Source organism: Phyllobates terribilis, unplaced genomic scaffold (genome assembly GCF_046119375.1).
Source record: "Phyllobates terribilis strain yellow unplaced genomic scaffold, ASM4611937v1 Scaffold_4__5_contigs__length_816908805, whole genome shotgun sequence".
Taxonomy (NCBI): Eukaryota; Metazoa; Chordata; class Amphibia; order Anura; family Dendrobatidae; genus Phyllobates; species Phyllobates terribilis.
Window position 1 is genome coordinate 39,370,665 of NW_027362764.1, and position 13,960 is coordinate 39,384,624.

The 13,960-nt window shown below is 36.7% G+C and overlaps 1 protein-coding gene across 3 annotated transcripts in view; it reads left to right on the top strand.

Moving 5' to 3' along the window:
* The window catches only part of AGMO (alkylglycerol monooxygenase), a 347,454-nt gene extending 338,883 nt beyond the window's left edge, over positions 1-8,571 (top strand). For all 3 annotated transcript variants that reach the window (XM_073676470.1, XM_073676469.1, XM_073676468.1), the window contains one exon: positions 8,251-8,571. Coding sequence is in view for 2 of the 3 variants with exons in the window: in XM_073676469.1 (XP_073532570.1) it covers positions 8,251-8,334 (84 nt within the window). In the remaining variant the exon portion in view is untranslated. The remainder of the gene's footprint in view (positions 1-8,250) is intronic.
* Positions 8,572-13,960: the final 5,389 nt, after the last annotated feature.

A 13,960-nucleotide genomic window follows, 5' to 3' on the forward strand; every position in this document is an offset into this window, starting at 1 on the left:
ACAACCAGACTCGGGAAGACCTAACAGTTGTACTGGCAACTTCCTTCGTGTTGGTGTTATGGGGAACGGTTGCCTGCCTTCTGTCTGCGGCCACCACACTGCTTATTCCTGCCTGTTGGGGTGCTCTGCCTCCCTCCCCCTGTGTGCTGCCATCCTCGCTCTGCATGTCCTCCTGCCAGATTGGGTGGGTTACTATATCATCCACCACCTCTTCTTCCACTTCCGCACCCTGGTCCTCCTCCTAACTTTCTGGCAATTGTGTCTCATCATCGTCCCCCTCTTGTGACACTTTCCCACCGCCGCCTTCCTGTGACCGTGGCTTCTGAAATATTTGGGCATCGCTACATGCGATCTCCTCTTGCCCCGCTTCAAGTGGACCAGGCGAGAGGCCCGAATCTATAAATGGAAAAATGAACAGCTCTTCAGAGTGTCCAAGTGTGGGATTAGTTGTCTCTGGGTACTCAGCATGGTGGGAGGAAGGAGGATCAGGGTGAGGAATATGCGATCCAGACTCCCGGCTACTGAGACTTGACCGTGTGGAAGACAGGGTGGTGGTGGAGGCTAATTGACTGGAAGCATTATCCGCTATCCAACCAACAAACTTTTGACACTGCTCTGGGTTCAATAGTTGTGTGCTGTGGTCCCCTAGAATTTGGGACAGGAAGGTCAGGCGAGAAGATGTGGGTGTTTGTTGTGGCACAATTTCGGCTTCCCCACGGCCTTGTCTTCTTACTCTGCATGCACCATTACCATCACGTCCAGATCCCCGTCCCTTGCCACGTGCCTTGCCCATTTTAAATGGAGGACAGTTTCTTCCACGCTTACTACAAATGACTGAGTTTGGATGTGATCCGTGTGATAGAGAAAACAGAGTTTTAAATACCTGGCCAGATAAGGTTGTAAAATGTTAAATTTACATTTCCTGGTGAATGCATTTGTCTTGGTTGAAAGCAATACAAAAGTGCAAAGACGCATCAAAAATGCTATGTGTGAACATAGCCCAAGGTGTGGAGGAGTATTTTTGTTTTTGGTTATTTATTTTGCCTTATATACAAGTCATTACCCTGGAAAGGATGTTCCTTAACATATTTCCCAGGAAAATCCATTTTGGTTTAGTTTTTGTATGTTTTATTGTGAGTCCGTAAAAGTGGGTAATACTTTGATCACGTTGATGACAGCAGTGATCTGGGAGTCAGAGATGCTTCCAGGGATCTTCCCCATGCTGTTCCCATGTCATTTGAGCACTGTTCCCATCGATTTGGGCAATTTTTAGGCCCTCTGCAGACCGCCGGGGGGAGCCACCTGAAAAATGCTCGAGTTTTCCATAGACTTACATTGGGCTCGTTGCTTGGGTCGAGCACCCGAGTATTCCAATTTGCTCGACCCGAGGAACGAGTACCTGAGCATTTTAGCGCTCGCTCATCACTAGTCCTTGGATACTATAGCACAAATAAAGGTTGAGGACAATGCTGCATATAAAAAAATAATCTTCAAGTAGAGGACATGACTGCTTCTGAAGGGTTAATCTATTAAAAGAGGAAATACAGTAGTAGCTTGCAAATAGTTAATATACAATGGGGGAACACAGCTATTTTAAAGCGCTCATCAAAGCAACTCACTACATACATACAGAGACCACTTTTCTAATTATAATTATTTTAGGAATTGTTATATTTTGGTCTCTATTTACCTTATGAAGTTTCCCAGTAAGTTATAGGTACTCAATAACCTTTCTACAGTTTTGAACCTCAAATATGGCAGATTTATTGACTATTTTTGGTGTGAATTCCTTTAAAATTTAGGAAAAAATGTAGAGTACAACACATGTAAATGGAATTTTCAAATGCTGATCTACATGCGATGAAAAGAGACACATTGCAAGGAAATCAAACATGATGCAAATATTTAAACTTGTTACACAAACTAGAATTTAGTAATTATCAGTTAATAGTAATTTTGATACTTTTTGTCTATGTACAAAAATGCTATCCAAAGAATAAAAGCTTAAAATACTGTTAATTATCACTAAACAAATGAATGGGAGATTTTTTGCTAATAAAACCATAGTCAATAGGGTAAAAATTATTTGTTAAAGAGATTATAAAATATAAGAAGTGAATATCATATTGAAACATACCCATAAAAAAAAGCAACTTAGACTAAAAACCTGTGATTTCCTTAAGAACATCGGAAATGAAAAAAAAAAAATCATTTTTCCAGCTGCATTTGATATTCATTTCCCTAAAATGTTTTTCTAATAAATAATTTTAATTTTATCCCCAAACTTGTATTTCTACAGTATATCGATAGGGATGTGGATATTTAGTCTCATTTTCAGACTTCCTGTAAAGACTTCAAAAATTGGTCTTTAGAACTTTTTTTTTTTTTGTTACTTCAGCTCAATGTATTCGTAAAGCCAACACTTATTAAAAACAGCTGGATATTAATGTCTGCTATTATGCTCTTTTTTGTGCGTGTGTCATAGTGAGAACAGGTAGTCAAAATGGAAAGTGGGAAAAATGTCAGCATCTGTGTTTCCTGTCCATTATCTCGGAAAACAACTTTCCCGATGGGGCATAATAATATTTTTTCCATTATCCAGCTTTTTGGAAATTCCACAGGGACAAATCTGGAGCAGAAATCTTAGTTCAATACAGTTCATGGCTTAACTTTGGATTCAAGAGAATCTGTTCGGGAGGTCCAATTTCTGGCAGAACAATCAAATAAATTCCCTAAACTTTAAGTTAGACCTCTGGCACCAGTGAAGTTTATAATCAAGGAGTTTAATTTTTTTTAGAAAAGTAGAAAAAAAATTTGGATTGTGTTTATGATGTAAATTAGGACCCTATACAATGTGACATGTAGACCCTTGACTATAGAACAAATCCGTATTGTAGATATTTTGCAGTTTTATTTTTTAAAAGTCAAACATTTTATAATTTGTCTTTTTATTGGAAATAAAGACTTTATACATATTGTAATATTTAGATCTTTTTTTAGGATTTCAATTAAGCAAATGATAATTCATAAGGAGAAGAAAAGTTGACATGGCCATTTCCCAATGAGAGTATAAGTCCTTTATCTTCAAAATTAATTTCTGAAAATTATCTCCAAAAACAACTTTCTCAATGGGGCACAACATAATTGTTTACATTTTCCAACTTTTGAAATTCCATGAGGGGAATTTTGAAATTGAAATCATGTTTGGATACAGCTCATAGGTTAAAGTTAGCTTTGAGAGACTCTGTTTGGGAGGTCCAATTTTTTGGAAGAACATCCAGGGAAAATTCCCTAAACTTTAGACTTTTGGTATCACTGAAGTTCCGGATCAAAGAATATAATATTTTTTTTCCCATAAGAAAAGGATAAAATGTTATGCATTGTGTTAATGCTGAAAATTAATACCCTATACATGGTCACAGATATTGACTACTGTCAGGTATGACCTAGACGCATTTGAGATGGATGGCGATGAACTGGACTTCAACCTACTTGATCAATGATTACTCAAGATGCAGCAACAACACGTGAAGTCAATAGTAAGATAACTAAGGGCAAATGAAGTCACTGGACAAGGTCTTCAAATCGAGGACCATTTCACTGGCGATGAAGACACAGTTCGTACATAGTCTGGCCTTTTCTGTGGTAACATACTAATGCAAAACCTGGACGATAAAGAAACAAAAATGCTGGCCACTGCATTAATATGATGATAAAGCACACATCAGTTATACAAATCAAACCTAAAACATGCTGGAGAGAGACATCTGTAGGAACAGCAATTGAAAAAAAAAAGTATTAACGCAAAAGTGAAGATATACTAATCAATTGTGGTAGTTCCCACAGAATGGTCTCCAACCAGTGCATAAATTGTACAACCACAAATAGAACACAGCTGACGAAGAGCTGGAGGTGAAACAAAATAACCATAAGACCAAATATAATATTTGTGATAAAGAAACAAGACTCAACACCTTCGAAATGTGGTGCTGGAGAAGGTTGCTATCAATACCATGGATGGCAAGAAGAATAAACAAATCAATCTTGGAACAAATCAAGACAGACATGTCATTCAAAGGAAGGATAGCTAAGCTATGACTTGCCAACTTTGGACACATCATACTAATAGAGCAATCACTGGAGAAGGTCAGAAGAATAGAAGAAACAAGGCAAAGAGGAAGACCAGCAACCCAATGGCTTGATACTATCAAGATAAAGGTGGAGAAATCTAGGCTTGCACAAGATCGATCTTCCTACCGATCGTTTATCCATCAAGTAGCCCTGTAGTGCAAAATAGTATTATGTAATTTTTTTTATTTAATTATTTTACATTTTATAAAAATGTATCCTCTTAATTTGTATTTTTATTGGAAATATGACTTTATGCATTTATTCGTAAAGTAATAAATACTGGGTTTCAATTGAGGGTAGAATGGGTGTCAGTCCATCTTAAAAAATAGTTTGTGATCATCATTGTCATTTCCGAAACGACTTTCTCAATGTGGCGCAGCATACAGTAATTGTTTCTATTTTCCAACTTTTTAAAATTTCTCAGGGAGAACTCTTGAGTTGAAACCCTTGGTTGGACAAAAACTTGTGACTTAAACTTAGGTTCAAGAGAATTTGTTCGGGAGGTCTAATTTCTGGCAGAGCATCCAAAGAAATTCCCCAAACTTTAGGCTGCTGTGACATGATGCCATGGGGACAACTGGGGAGTATATTACTACCATCATTACATGATCCCTAATAAACAGGAAAATAAAACAATTACCAAAGCCTTGTGGTTATGCACTAAATAAGATCCCATTGACATTTAGACTATTTTTTTTTGGGGGGGGTGCATTTTATTGTTTTAATTTTTATAAAAACTGAACCTTTTATAATTTGCGTTTTTTATTAGAAGTAAAACTTTACACATAATATTAAGAAACATTTTTTTGATCGAATTACAGTAATAAATAATGCATTCGAAGAAAAAAAAAAACTTCCCGCTGAGAATAGAATTAATTTATAGTCTCTCATCTTTCAGTCCATTATTTTGATTAACCACTTTCCCAATGGGACACTACATAATTTTTTTTATTTTTTTCCAATTTTTTTAAATTAATCACAGAGAAATTTGGAATTGAAATCCTCGTTGGACCCAGCTCATGACTTAAACTTAGGTTTAAGAGAATCTATTTGGGAGGTCCAATTTCTGGCTGAACATCCAGAGAAATTTACTAAAACTTTAAGTTACATCTTGACCTCTGGCACCAATGTAGTTGATCATCAGCAGAAGCCATTTTTTATATATAAAAAGTCAAAATATTTAATGTATTGTGTTTGTGTTGTAAATTAAGACTTAATATATGGTTACAAGTGAACCTCTGACTACTTCTGGTATAATACTTTATCAAAGTAGTAATTTTTTTTTTTTTTTTTTTTTTACCTTCTTAATTTAAGAAAAGTCAAAATTTTACATATTGTGTTTATTTTGGAAATGAAGATTTTATACAAAGTATTTAAAAAAAAAAAGTTTTCAACCATAATAAAGTACTAAATAATAGACTGAGAGAACAAAAGTGGGCATGGCCCATTTCCCAATGAGAGTAGAATGGGTGTAATGAAATGGTAGAAGACCCTCATCTCCATACCGCGGTTGTTAATGTTGGAAGGAACCTTTGTTCCAGTAGTGATTTTCTTTCTTCATAGTTTGAACCATTAATCACAATTTTCAATAGTTGATACTGTTCTTTTCTTACCATAAATATGATATTTTCCTGAATTATCTTCATCTGAAGGTTCTGATATGTGTGCACTTGGGGGAATGATGTCAGACCATTTATCATTCGCTCTTGAAATATTTCTGAAAAGTCACAACTCCGGCCAAAAGTGAAAGTTTACAAAAATCACAAGATACAAGATGTGCTTTAGCTAAAGAGTAGGGATGAGTGAGTAAACTCTAGTTTAATTTTTTTGAAAAATCCGCTTTCAACATAAATGCAAATTTTTTTGTAATTTGCGTTCGCGATGATTAGGCAAAATGGTGGCCGTTAGCCGCCATGTTTCTAAACCTTGAAAGGCTATCGAAAGGTTAAAAAAAAATCCTTATACTCACCTTACCGCTCATCATCATCTTTCTGGTCCTCGTCGCATCTCAAGCTGAAATGCCATGGCCACGAAAGGTCACACAGTCATGACATCACTTAGTGTGACATGACCTTACTCTCGAATACGCAGAACACTCCCATGGCTGATGAAAGCTGGAAGTCCAAGCCTATCGTGAGAGCCTTGGGAAATTCAATGATGGCGATCTGAAGATGCACTGGTGACGGCGATGAGCGGATGGGCCGTGGAGGTGAGCAGTAAGGAGAGTATATATAAGGTACATTAAATTTGCGGAAAATAACTTCTTCGAAAATCAAATTTCCCGGGAAAAAAAAGCACAAACAGGCAAATTCAAATTTTGCCTGATCCACTCATCTCTACTAAAGAGTTTATTCACCTGATGATGGGCCACAAGCTTAAATCTGTACTGTATGATAATAGACTGGCACTGCCGAGGCAGAATCACTTGCATTGATGACTTTTGCAAAGTCCCTGAGCCCTTGCATTTCCATAAATTTCAACCATTACTCACTTTAAAATTCAACTTTTTTCAGTAAATTTTTTTTTTAGATTTCTTCATCACTACATAGAAGAAATAGTAGAAATAATATTGTAATACTTTCTGGTGGGAATACATTGAGAAATCCAGCATTCTAGCATACCACCAGACATATTTCAAAAGCTAGAGTTTAAAACTGCATGTGCATTGATTTCTTGATTTATGAACTTTTTCTGTTACTGCTGCTTCTACTTTACTATTGAAGGAGGAATACTCACCTCCTGATATATCTGTTTTAATAAAAAATATAACAAATTCTGGAGAGTCTAGTTTTAGATCTCTATGTTGTGAAGTTCCTTTGTTATCCCTCCTAGAAATTTATGAATGATCTGATGTAAAGCAGCTCTAGTCATGGTAGCCTAGCAGCTCTCAATAGGGCTTCCATGGACATGCTTTCTACTAGCCACTCCGACTCGCAGTTCTCAAAGGAACCCTGACTTTCACCCTTTAACCTCTGTACATGGTTCTGGACTTACACAGAGCTCCTTGGGTTGGGTCTACAGATGTCACGGGTGTCTCAGGTTTGACAGACAGTTGTTCTGGATCCGGCTGTAGAAGGTCATTGCGCTTGGCCTTGCAGACACCTTCTTGATCCTTTCTTCTCTGTAGTGTAGTGGTATCCTTCTCTCGCTAGGACCAAGCGGTGATCTCCACCTTCTGCAGCTAATTGACACATCCTTGCTTGATCTATAAATGCCCTCAGTGTCTGCAGAGAGTCACTGGTGATAGAGTTAATTCCTCCGTTCAGGTGTGTTAACAGTCCGCTAGATTCGTCTTGGAGTTCCTTTGAGGATTGTAGTCGTGATCGCTCTGGTGTCTTCTCAAAGCTGTTTCCCCTTGTCTGTTTCCCTTGTTTGTCTTTAGTTGCAGTGGGACTGACTAGTGATCACCTTTTCCACTCCCTACCTAGAGCCCAGTTCTAGGGACAGCCAGGGTTTAGGTATCCTGCTCGGCGATAGGTGAGGAACCTATCTAGGAATGATAGGGGAATCAGGGTTTTGTTAGATCTACCTAGGGGTCTTCATCCACCCTTTCCCTAGTTGCTGGGCTTCCAACCTTTTCCCATCGTCATTCGTTGTGTACTTCCCATACCTAGCATGACAACAGAGTGGCTGCTGGCTGGTGGAACGGGCTAGCAGGGAAGGGTTGTATAAGCCAGGTCAAAACCAGAGAGGTAAAAAAATATAAAAACACATTGTGACATTGTCCAATCAGTGCTGTGGGCGTCAAACTGTGTAAGGACACGCCACTTTGACAAAAGGAATGGTAACATCTAGGAGTAGAGCATTGGTCTCAGTAGAGAGCGTGACACATTTTTCCACAGGATAAACACCTGATCTATGGTGTAATGATTACAAATGATGCCGTTGATATAGTAAAAAAAGGTCAAAACCAACAAAAATCAGACAAAAAGCCCATTTTTTTTCGGTCAAGTGATGACTAAGAATACAGACAGAAATAATGTCTTCATAAATGTATCTGGTAATCATTTGGCTGCATTTTCTCCGTAGGAAGCTGACAACCCTCTGTTATCTATACTGGATATTGTCAATTTATTTTTTTGTTTATCAATTGTTAAAAATTTTCTTTTTTATTTTTAGGTGATATTTTCCATTTGCATGGCTGTATGGGGACTACAAGCCGTAAGACAGCTCGTCAGCACGAAACCTCAGAAACAGGAGTGAAAGTTCAGAATACAAATGTATTCTATCAAGTAATACAATACAACATATATAGATATTGAGAAAACTCTTTGAAATGACATCACCGGCAGAAGTGGTGACATGTAAAAGTGATTGACTAATACACCCAAATAAAGAGCTTACTGTAATTCATATCAAAATGGAAGGTCCGATCTGAAAATCTGTATATAGTCTGTACAAAGTAATTCTATATAATAAAAAAAATCATTTTATGCATAATCTCATTGTATTTACTGTGTCTGGTAGATTTACAATTCTTCTGTATTTTTCCCATACAGAAAAATAATATACAGTATATTCTTGTACGTAGAAGTATTATAGTAGTTATATTCTTGTACATAGGAGCAGTATTATAGTAGTTATATTCTTGTACATAGGGGCAGTATTATAGTAGTTATATTCTTGTACATAGGAGCAGTATTATAGTAGTTATATTCATGTACATAGGGGCAGTATTATAGTAGTTATATTCTTGTACATAGGGGCAGTATTATAGTAGTTATATTCTTGTACATAGAAGCAGTATTATAGTAGTTATATTCTTGTACGTAGAAGTATTATAGTAGTTATATTCTTGTACATAGGAGCAGTATTATAGTAGTTATATTCTTGTACATAGGGGCAGTATTATAGTAGTTATATTCTTGTACATAGGAGCAGTATTATAGTAGTTATATTCTTGTACGTAGAAGTATTATAGTAGTTATATTCTTGTACATAGGAGCAGTATTATAGTAGTTATATTCTTGTACGTAGAAGTATTATAGTAGTTATATTCTTGTACATAGGAGCAGTATTATAGTAGTTATATTCTTGTACATAGGGGCAGTATTATAGTAGTTATATTCTTGTACATAGGAGCAGTATTATAGTAGTTATATTCATGTACATAGGGGCAGTATTATAGTAGTTATATTCTTGTACATAGGGGCAGTATTATAGTAGTTATATTCTTGTACATAGAAGCAGTATTATAGTAGTTATATTCTTGTACATAGGAGCAGTATTATAGTAGTTATATTCTTGTACATAGGGAGCAGTATTATAGTAGTTATATTCTTGTACATAGGAGCAGTATTATAGTAGTTATATTCTTGTACATAGGGGCAGTATTATAGTAGTTATATTCTTGTACATAGGAGCAGTATTATAGTAGTTATATTCATGTACATAGGGGCAGTATTATAGTAGTTATATTCTTGTACATAGGGGCAGTATTATAGTAGTTATATTCTTGTACATAGGAGCAGTATTATAGTAGTTATATTCTTGTACATAGGGAGCAGTATTATAGTAGTTATATTCTTGTACATAGGGGCAGTATTATAGTAGTTATATTCTTGTACATAGGAGCAGTATTATAGTAGTTATATTCTTGTACATAGGGGCAGTATTATAGTAGTTATATTCTTGTACATAGAGTGCAGTATTAAAGTAGTTATATTCTTGTACATAGGAGCAGTATTATAGTAGTTATATTCTTGTACATAGGAGCAGTATTATAGTAGTTATATTCTTGTACATAGGGAGCAGTATTATAGTAGTTATATTCTTGTATATAGGGTCAGTATTATAGTAGTTATATTCTTGTATATAGGGGCAGTATTATAGTAGTTATATTCTTGCATATAGGGGCAGTATTATAGTAGTTATATTCTTGTACATAGGGAGCAGTATTATAGTAGTTATATTCTTGTACATAGGGGGCAGTATTATAGCAGTTATATTCTTGTACATAGGAGCAGTATTATAGTAGTTATATTCTTGTACATAGGAGCAGTATTATAGTAGTTATATTCTTGTACATAGGGGACAGTATTATAGTAGTTATATTCTTGTACATAGGGGGCAGTATTATAGTAGTTATATTCTTGTACATAGGGGGCAGTATTATAGTAGTTATATTCTTGTACATAGGGGGCAGTATTATAGTAGTTATATTCTTGTATATAGGAGCAGTATTATAGTAGTTATATTCTTGTACATAGGGAGCAGTATTATAGTAGTTATACTCTTGTACATAGGGGGCAGTATTATAGTAGTTATATTCTTGTATATAGGGTCAGTATTATAGTAGTTATATTCTTGTATATAGGGGCAGTATTATAGTAGTCATATTCTTGTATATAGGGGCAGTATTATAGTAGTTATATTCTTGTATATAGGGGACAGTATTATAGTAGTTTTATTCTTGTATATAGGGTCAGTATTATAGTAGTTATATTCTTGTATATAGGGGACAGTATTATAGTAGTTATATTCTTGTACATAGATGTAGTATTATAGTAATTATATTGTTGTACATAGGGGGCAGTATTATAGTCATTATGTTCTTGTACATAAGGGGCAGTATTATAGTAGTTATATTCTTCTACATAGGAGCAGTATTATAGTAGTTATATTCTTGTACATAGGGGCAGTATTATAGTAGTTATATTCTTGTACATAGGGGCAGTATTATAGTAGTTATATTCCTGTACATAGAGGCATTATTATAAAAGTCATATTTCTGTACATAGGGGCAGTATTATAGTAGTTATATTCTTGTACATAGGAGCAGTATTACAGTAGTTATATTCTTGTACACAGGGGCAGTATTATAGTAGTTATATTCTTGTACATAGGGGCAGTATTATAGCAGTTATATTCTTGTACATAGGGGGCAGTATTATAGTAGTTATATTCTTCTACATAGGGGCAGCATTATAGTAGTTATATTCTTGTACATAGGGGCTGTATTATAGTAGTTATATTCTTGTACATAGGAGCAGTATTATAGTAGTTATATTCTTGTACATAGGAGCAGTATTATAGTAGTTATATTCTTGTACATAGGAGCAGTATTATAGTAGTTATATTCTTGTACATAGGGGCAGTATTATAGTAGTTATATTCTTGTGCATAGGAGCAGTATTATAGTAGTTATATTCTTGTACATAGGAGCAGTATTATAGTAGTTATATTCTTGTACATAGGGGCAGTATTATAGTAGTTATATTCTTGTACATAGGAGCAGTATTATAGTAGTTATATTCTTGTACATAGGGCCAGTATTATAGTAGTTATATTCTTGTACATAGGGAGCAGTATTATAGTAGTTATATTCTTGTACATAGGGGCAGTATTATAGTAGTTATATTCTTGTACATAGAGGCAGTATTATAGTAGTTATATTCTTGTACATATGGCCAGTATTATAGTAGTTATATTCTTGTACATAGGGAGCAGTATTATAGTAGTTATATTCTTGTACATAGGGGCAGTATTATAGTAGTTATATTCTTGTACATAGGGAGCAGTATTATAGTAGTTATATTCTTGTACATAGGGGGCAGTATTATAGTAGTTATATTCTTGTACATAGAGGCAGTATTATAGTAGTTATATTCTTGTACATGGGGGGCAGTATTATAGTAGTTATATTCTTGTACATAGAGGCAGTATTATAGTAGTTATATTCTTGTACATAGGAGCAGTATTATAGTAGTTATATTCTTGTACATAGGAGCAGTATTATAGTAGTTATATTCTTGTACATAGAGGCAGTATTATAGTAGTTATATTCTTGTACATAGGAGCAGTATTATAGTAGTTATATTCTTGTACATAGAGGCAGTATTATAGTAGTTATATTATTGTACATAGGAGCAGTATTATAGTAGTTATATTCTTGTACATAGGAGCAGTATTATAGTAGTTATATTATTGAACATAGGAGCAGTATTATAGTAGTTATATTCTTGTACATAGAGGCAGTATTATAGTAGTTATATTCTTGTACATAGAAGCAGTATTATAGTAGTTATATATCATTAGCTTACAAGGTTCTTACAAACACAAAAATTGTAGAATCGAGTTGCTGAACCTGTCACACCCTGAGTGGAAAAAAATCATCTTGCAAAGCAACTTAGGCCAGATATAGAGGACACTCCTTTATTCAGAATCCGGTCCAGCAGCTGAATCTGAGGAAACTCTCCTTGTACTGGGAACAGGATTTGGATATTGAAAACTCATTACTGTTATCGCGGTCATTATATATGCATCAGTCACACATGCATTTTTAAGGATGGATTTTTATTGCCATATAATTGGGCTGTTATTAGTTGCAGCCTATTTTAAGCTGAAAAAAGTAAAGTTATAAGGCAAAATTATAATTAAATTGTAATACTTCATTTTAGGTAGATTTTATGGGTCTTCTAAACTCTTTCATCTCACTAGCCTGTGATCAGTGGGGACTGTTTTATTTATTATAATTTCAAATATAGCAGTTTACTTTCAGGAAATTTAAAGGGGTTGTCCCTTTTTTTGACTCATGTCTAGTGTTGAGCATTCCGATACTGTAATATCGGGTATCGGCCGATATTCGCGGTATCGGAATTCCGATACTTAATTCCGATACTTTTACAATATCGGATACCGGAATCGGAAGTTCCCATAATGCCTGCGCTCTGCAGTGTCTGTGAAGGATGACAAGTTGGATGGCAGCGCGATCCAGCCTGTCATCAGAATGCCATCCCAGCGGGGGAGAATTCTCCTGATTGTTTAAAAGCCGGCGGGCGGTAAAAAGCCGCCGGCTTTTAAACAATCACACAGCCCCATACTGCTTCCCCGCAGCCTCCCACCCCGATCCTCCGCTCCCCTCGCCACCTCCCATCCCGATCGTAAGTTAGGACCGGGCGGGGAGCGCAGCACCAAGGAGCGGGGAGCGAAGGACCCGGGCGGGGAAGCCGGCAGTGAAAAGACTTCACCGCCGGCTTTCCCGTTCTGTGCTGCGCTTTCCCGCCGGTTATTTCAAATGAACAGCTGAGGTATCAGGTGATGCCGATCAGCTGTTCATTTGAAGTCGCCGCGTTGCCCTCAGAGGGTTCATGTGAGTTCATGCTTGACTGCATGAACTCACATGAACTTTCCCACGGCCGCACAGGTCAGCCTCACCTCCCAGACCCGTCATGATTAGTGTGTCTGCGGGGTGTGTGTGCGGGGTGTGTGCGCGATGTTTGTGCGGGTGTGCGCGGTGTCTGTGTTTGCAGGCAGACATAGGCCGATGTGACACTACTACTCCCATCGGCCTATGTCTGTCCCCCGTCCACTCCTGCCAGCAGGATCAGCTCGATGGGAGCAGTAGTTCCCATCAGACTGATCCTGCTATTTAAATTGCCCTACTGTGTCCCCAATAAATGTTAAATACATGTCATTGGTGGCCAGTGGTTACCTAAAAGAAATTAGTTTATACATTACCTGTCCCCGCCGATCGCCACCTAAAATAAAGTAAAAAATAAAAAACTACACCTATACTCACCTAGACACCTAATTCCCCGAAGCCATCGATCTCCTGTAATAAAATATAAAATAATAAACCACAACCTTATCCTTACCCCTCCGTAGCAGTCCACGAGGGTCCCACGAAGATCTCCAGTTCAGAGCAGCCACATAGAATGTGACCGCTCTGAACCGCTGCCGCCGCTAGAATGACGGGGCCGTAAGGGTTCACCGGAGTTCAGGCAGCGCTGCTCCGGTTAGCTCCTTTACGGCCCTGCTGTATCGTGAGAAATTCCCACGGTACAGCAGTGCCGTAAAGGAGGTCTCCGGAGCTGCGCTGCCTGAATGC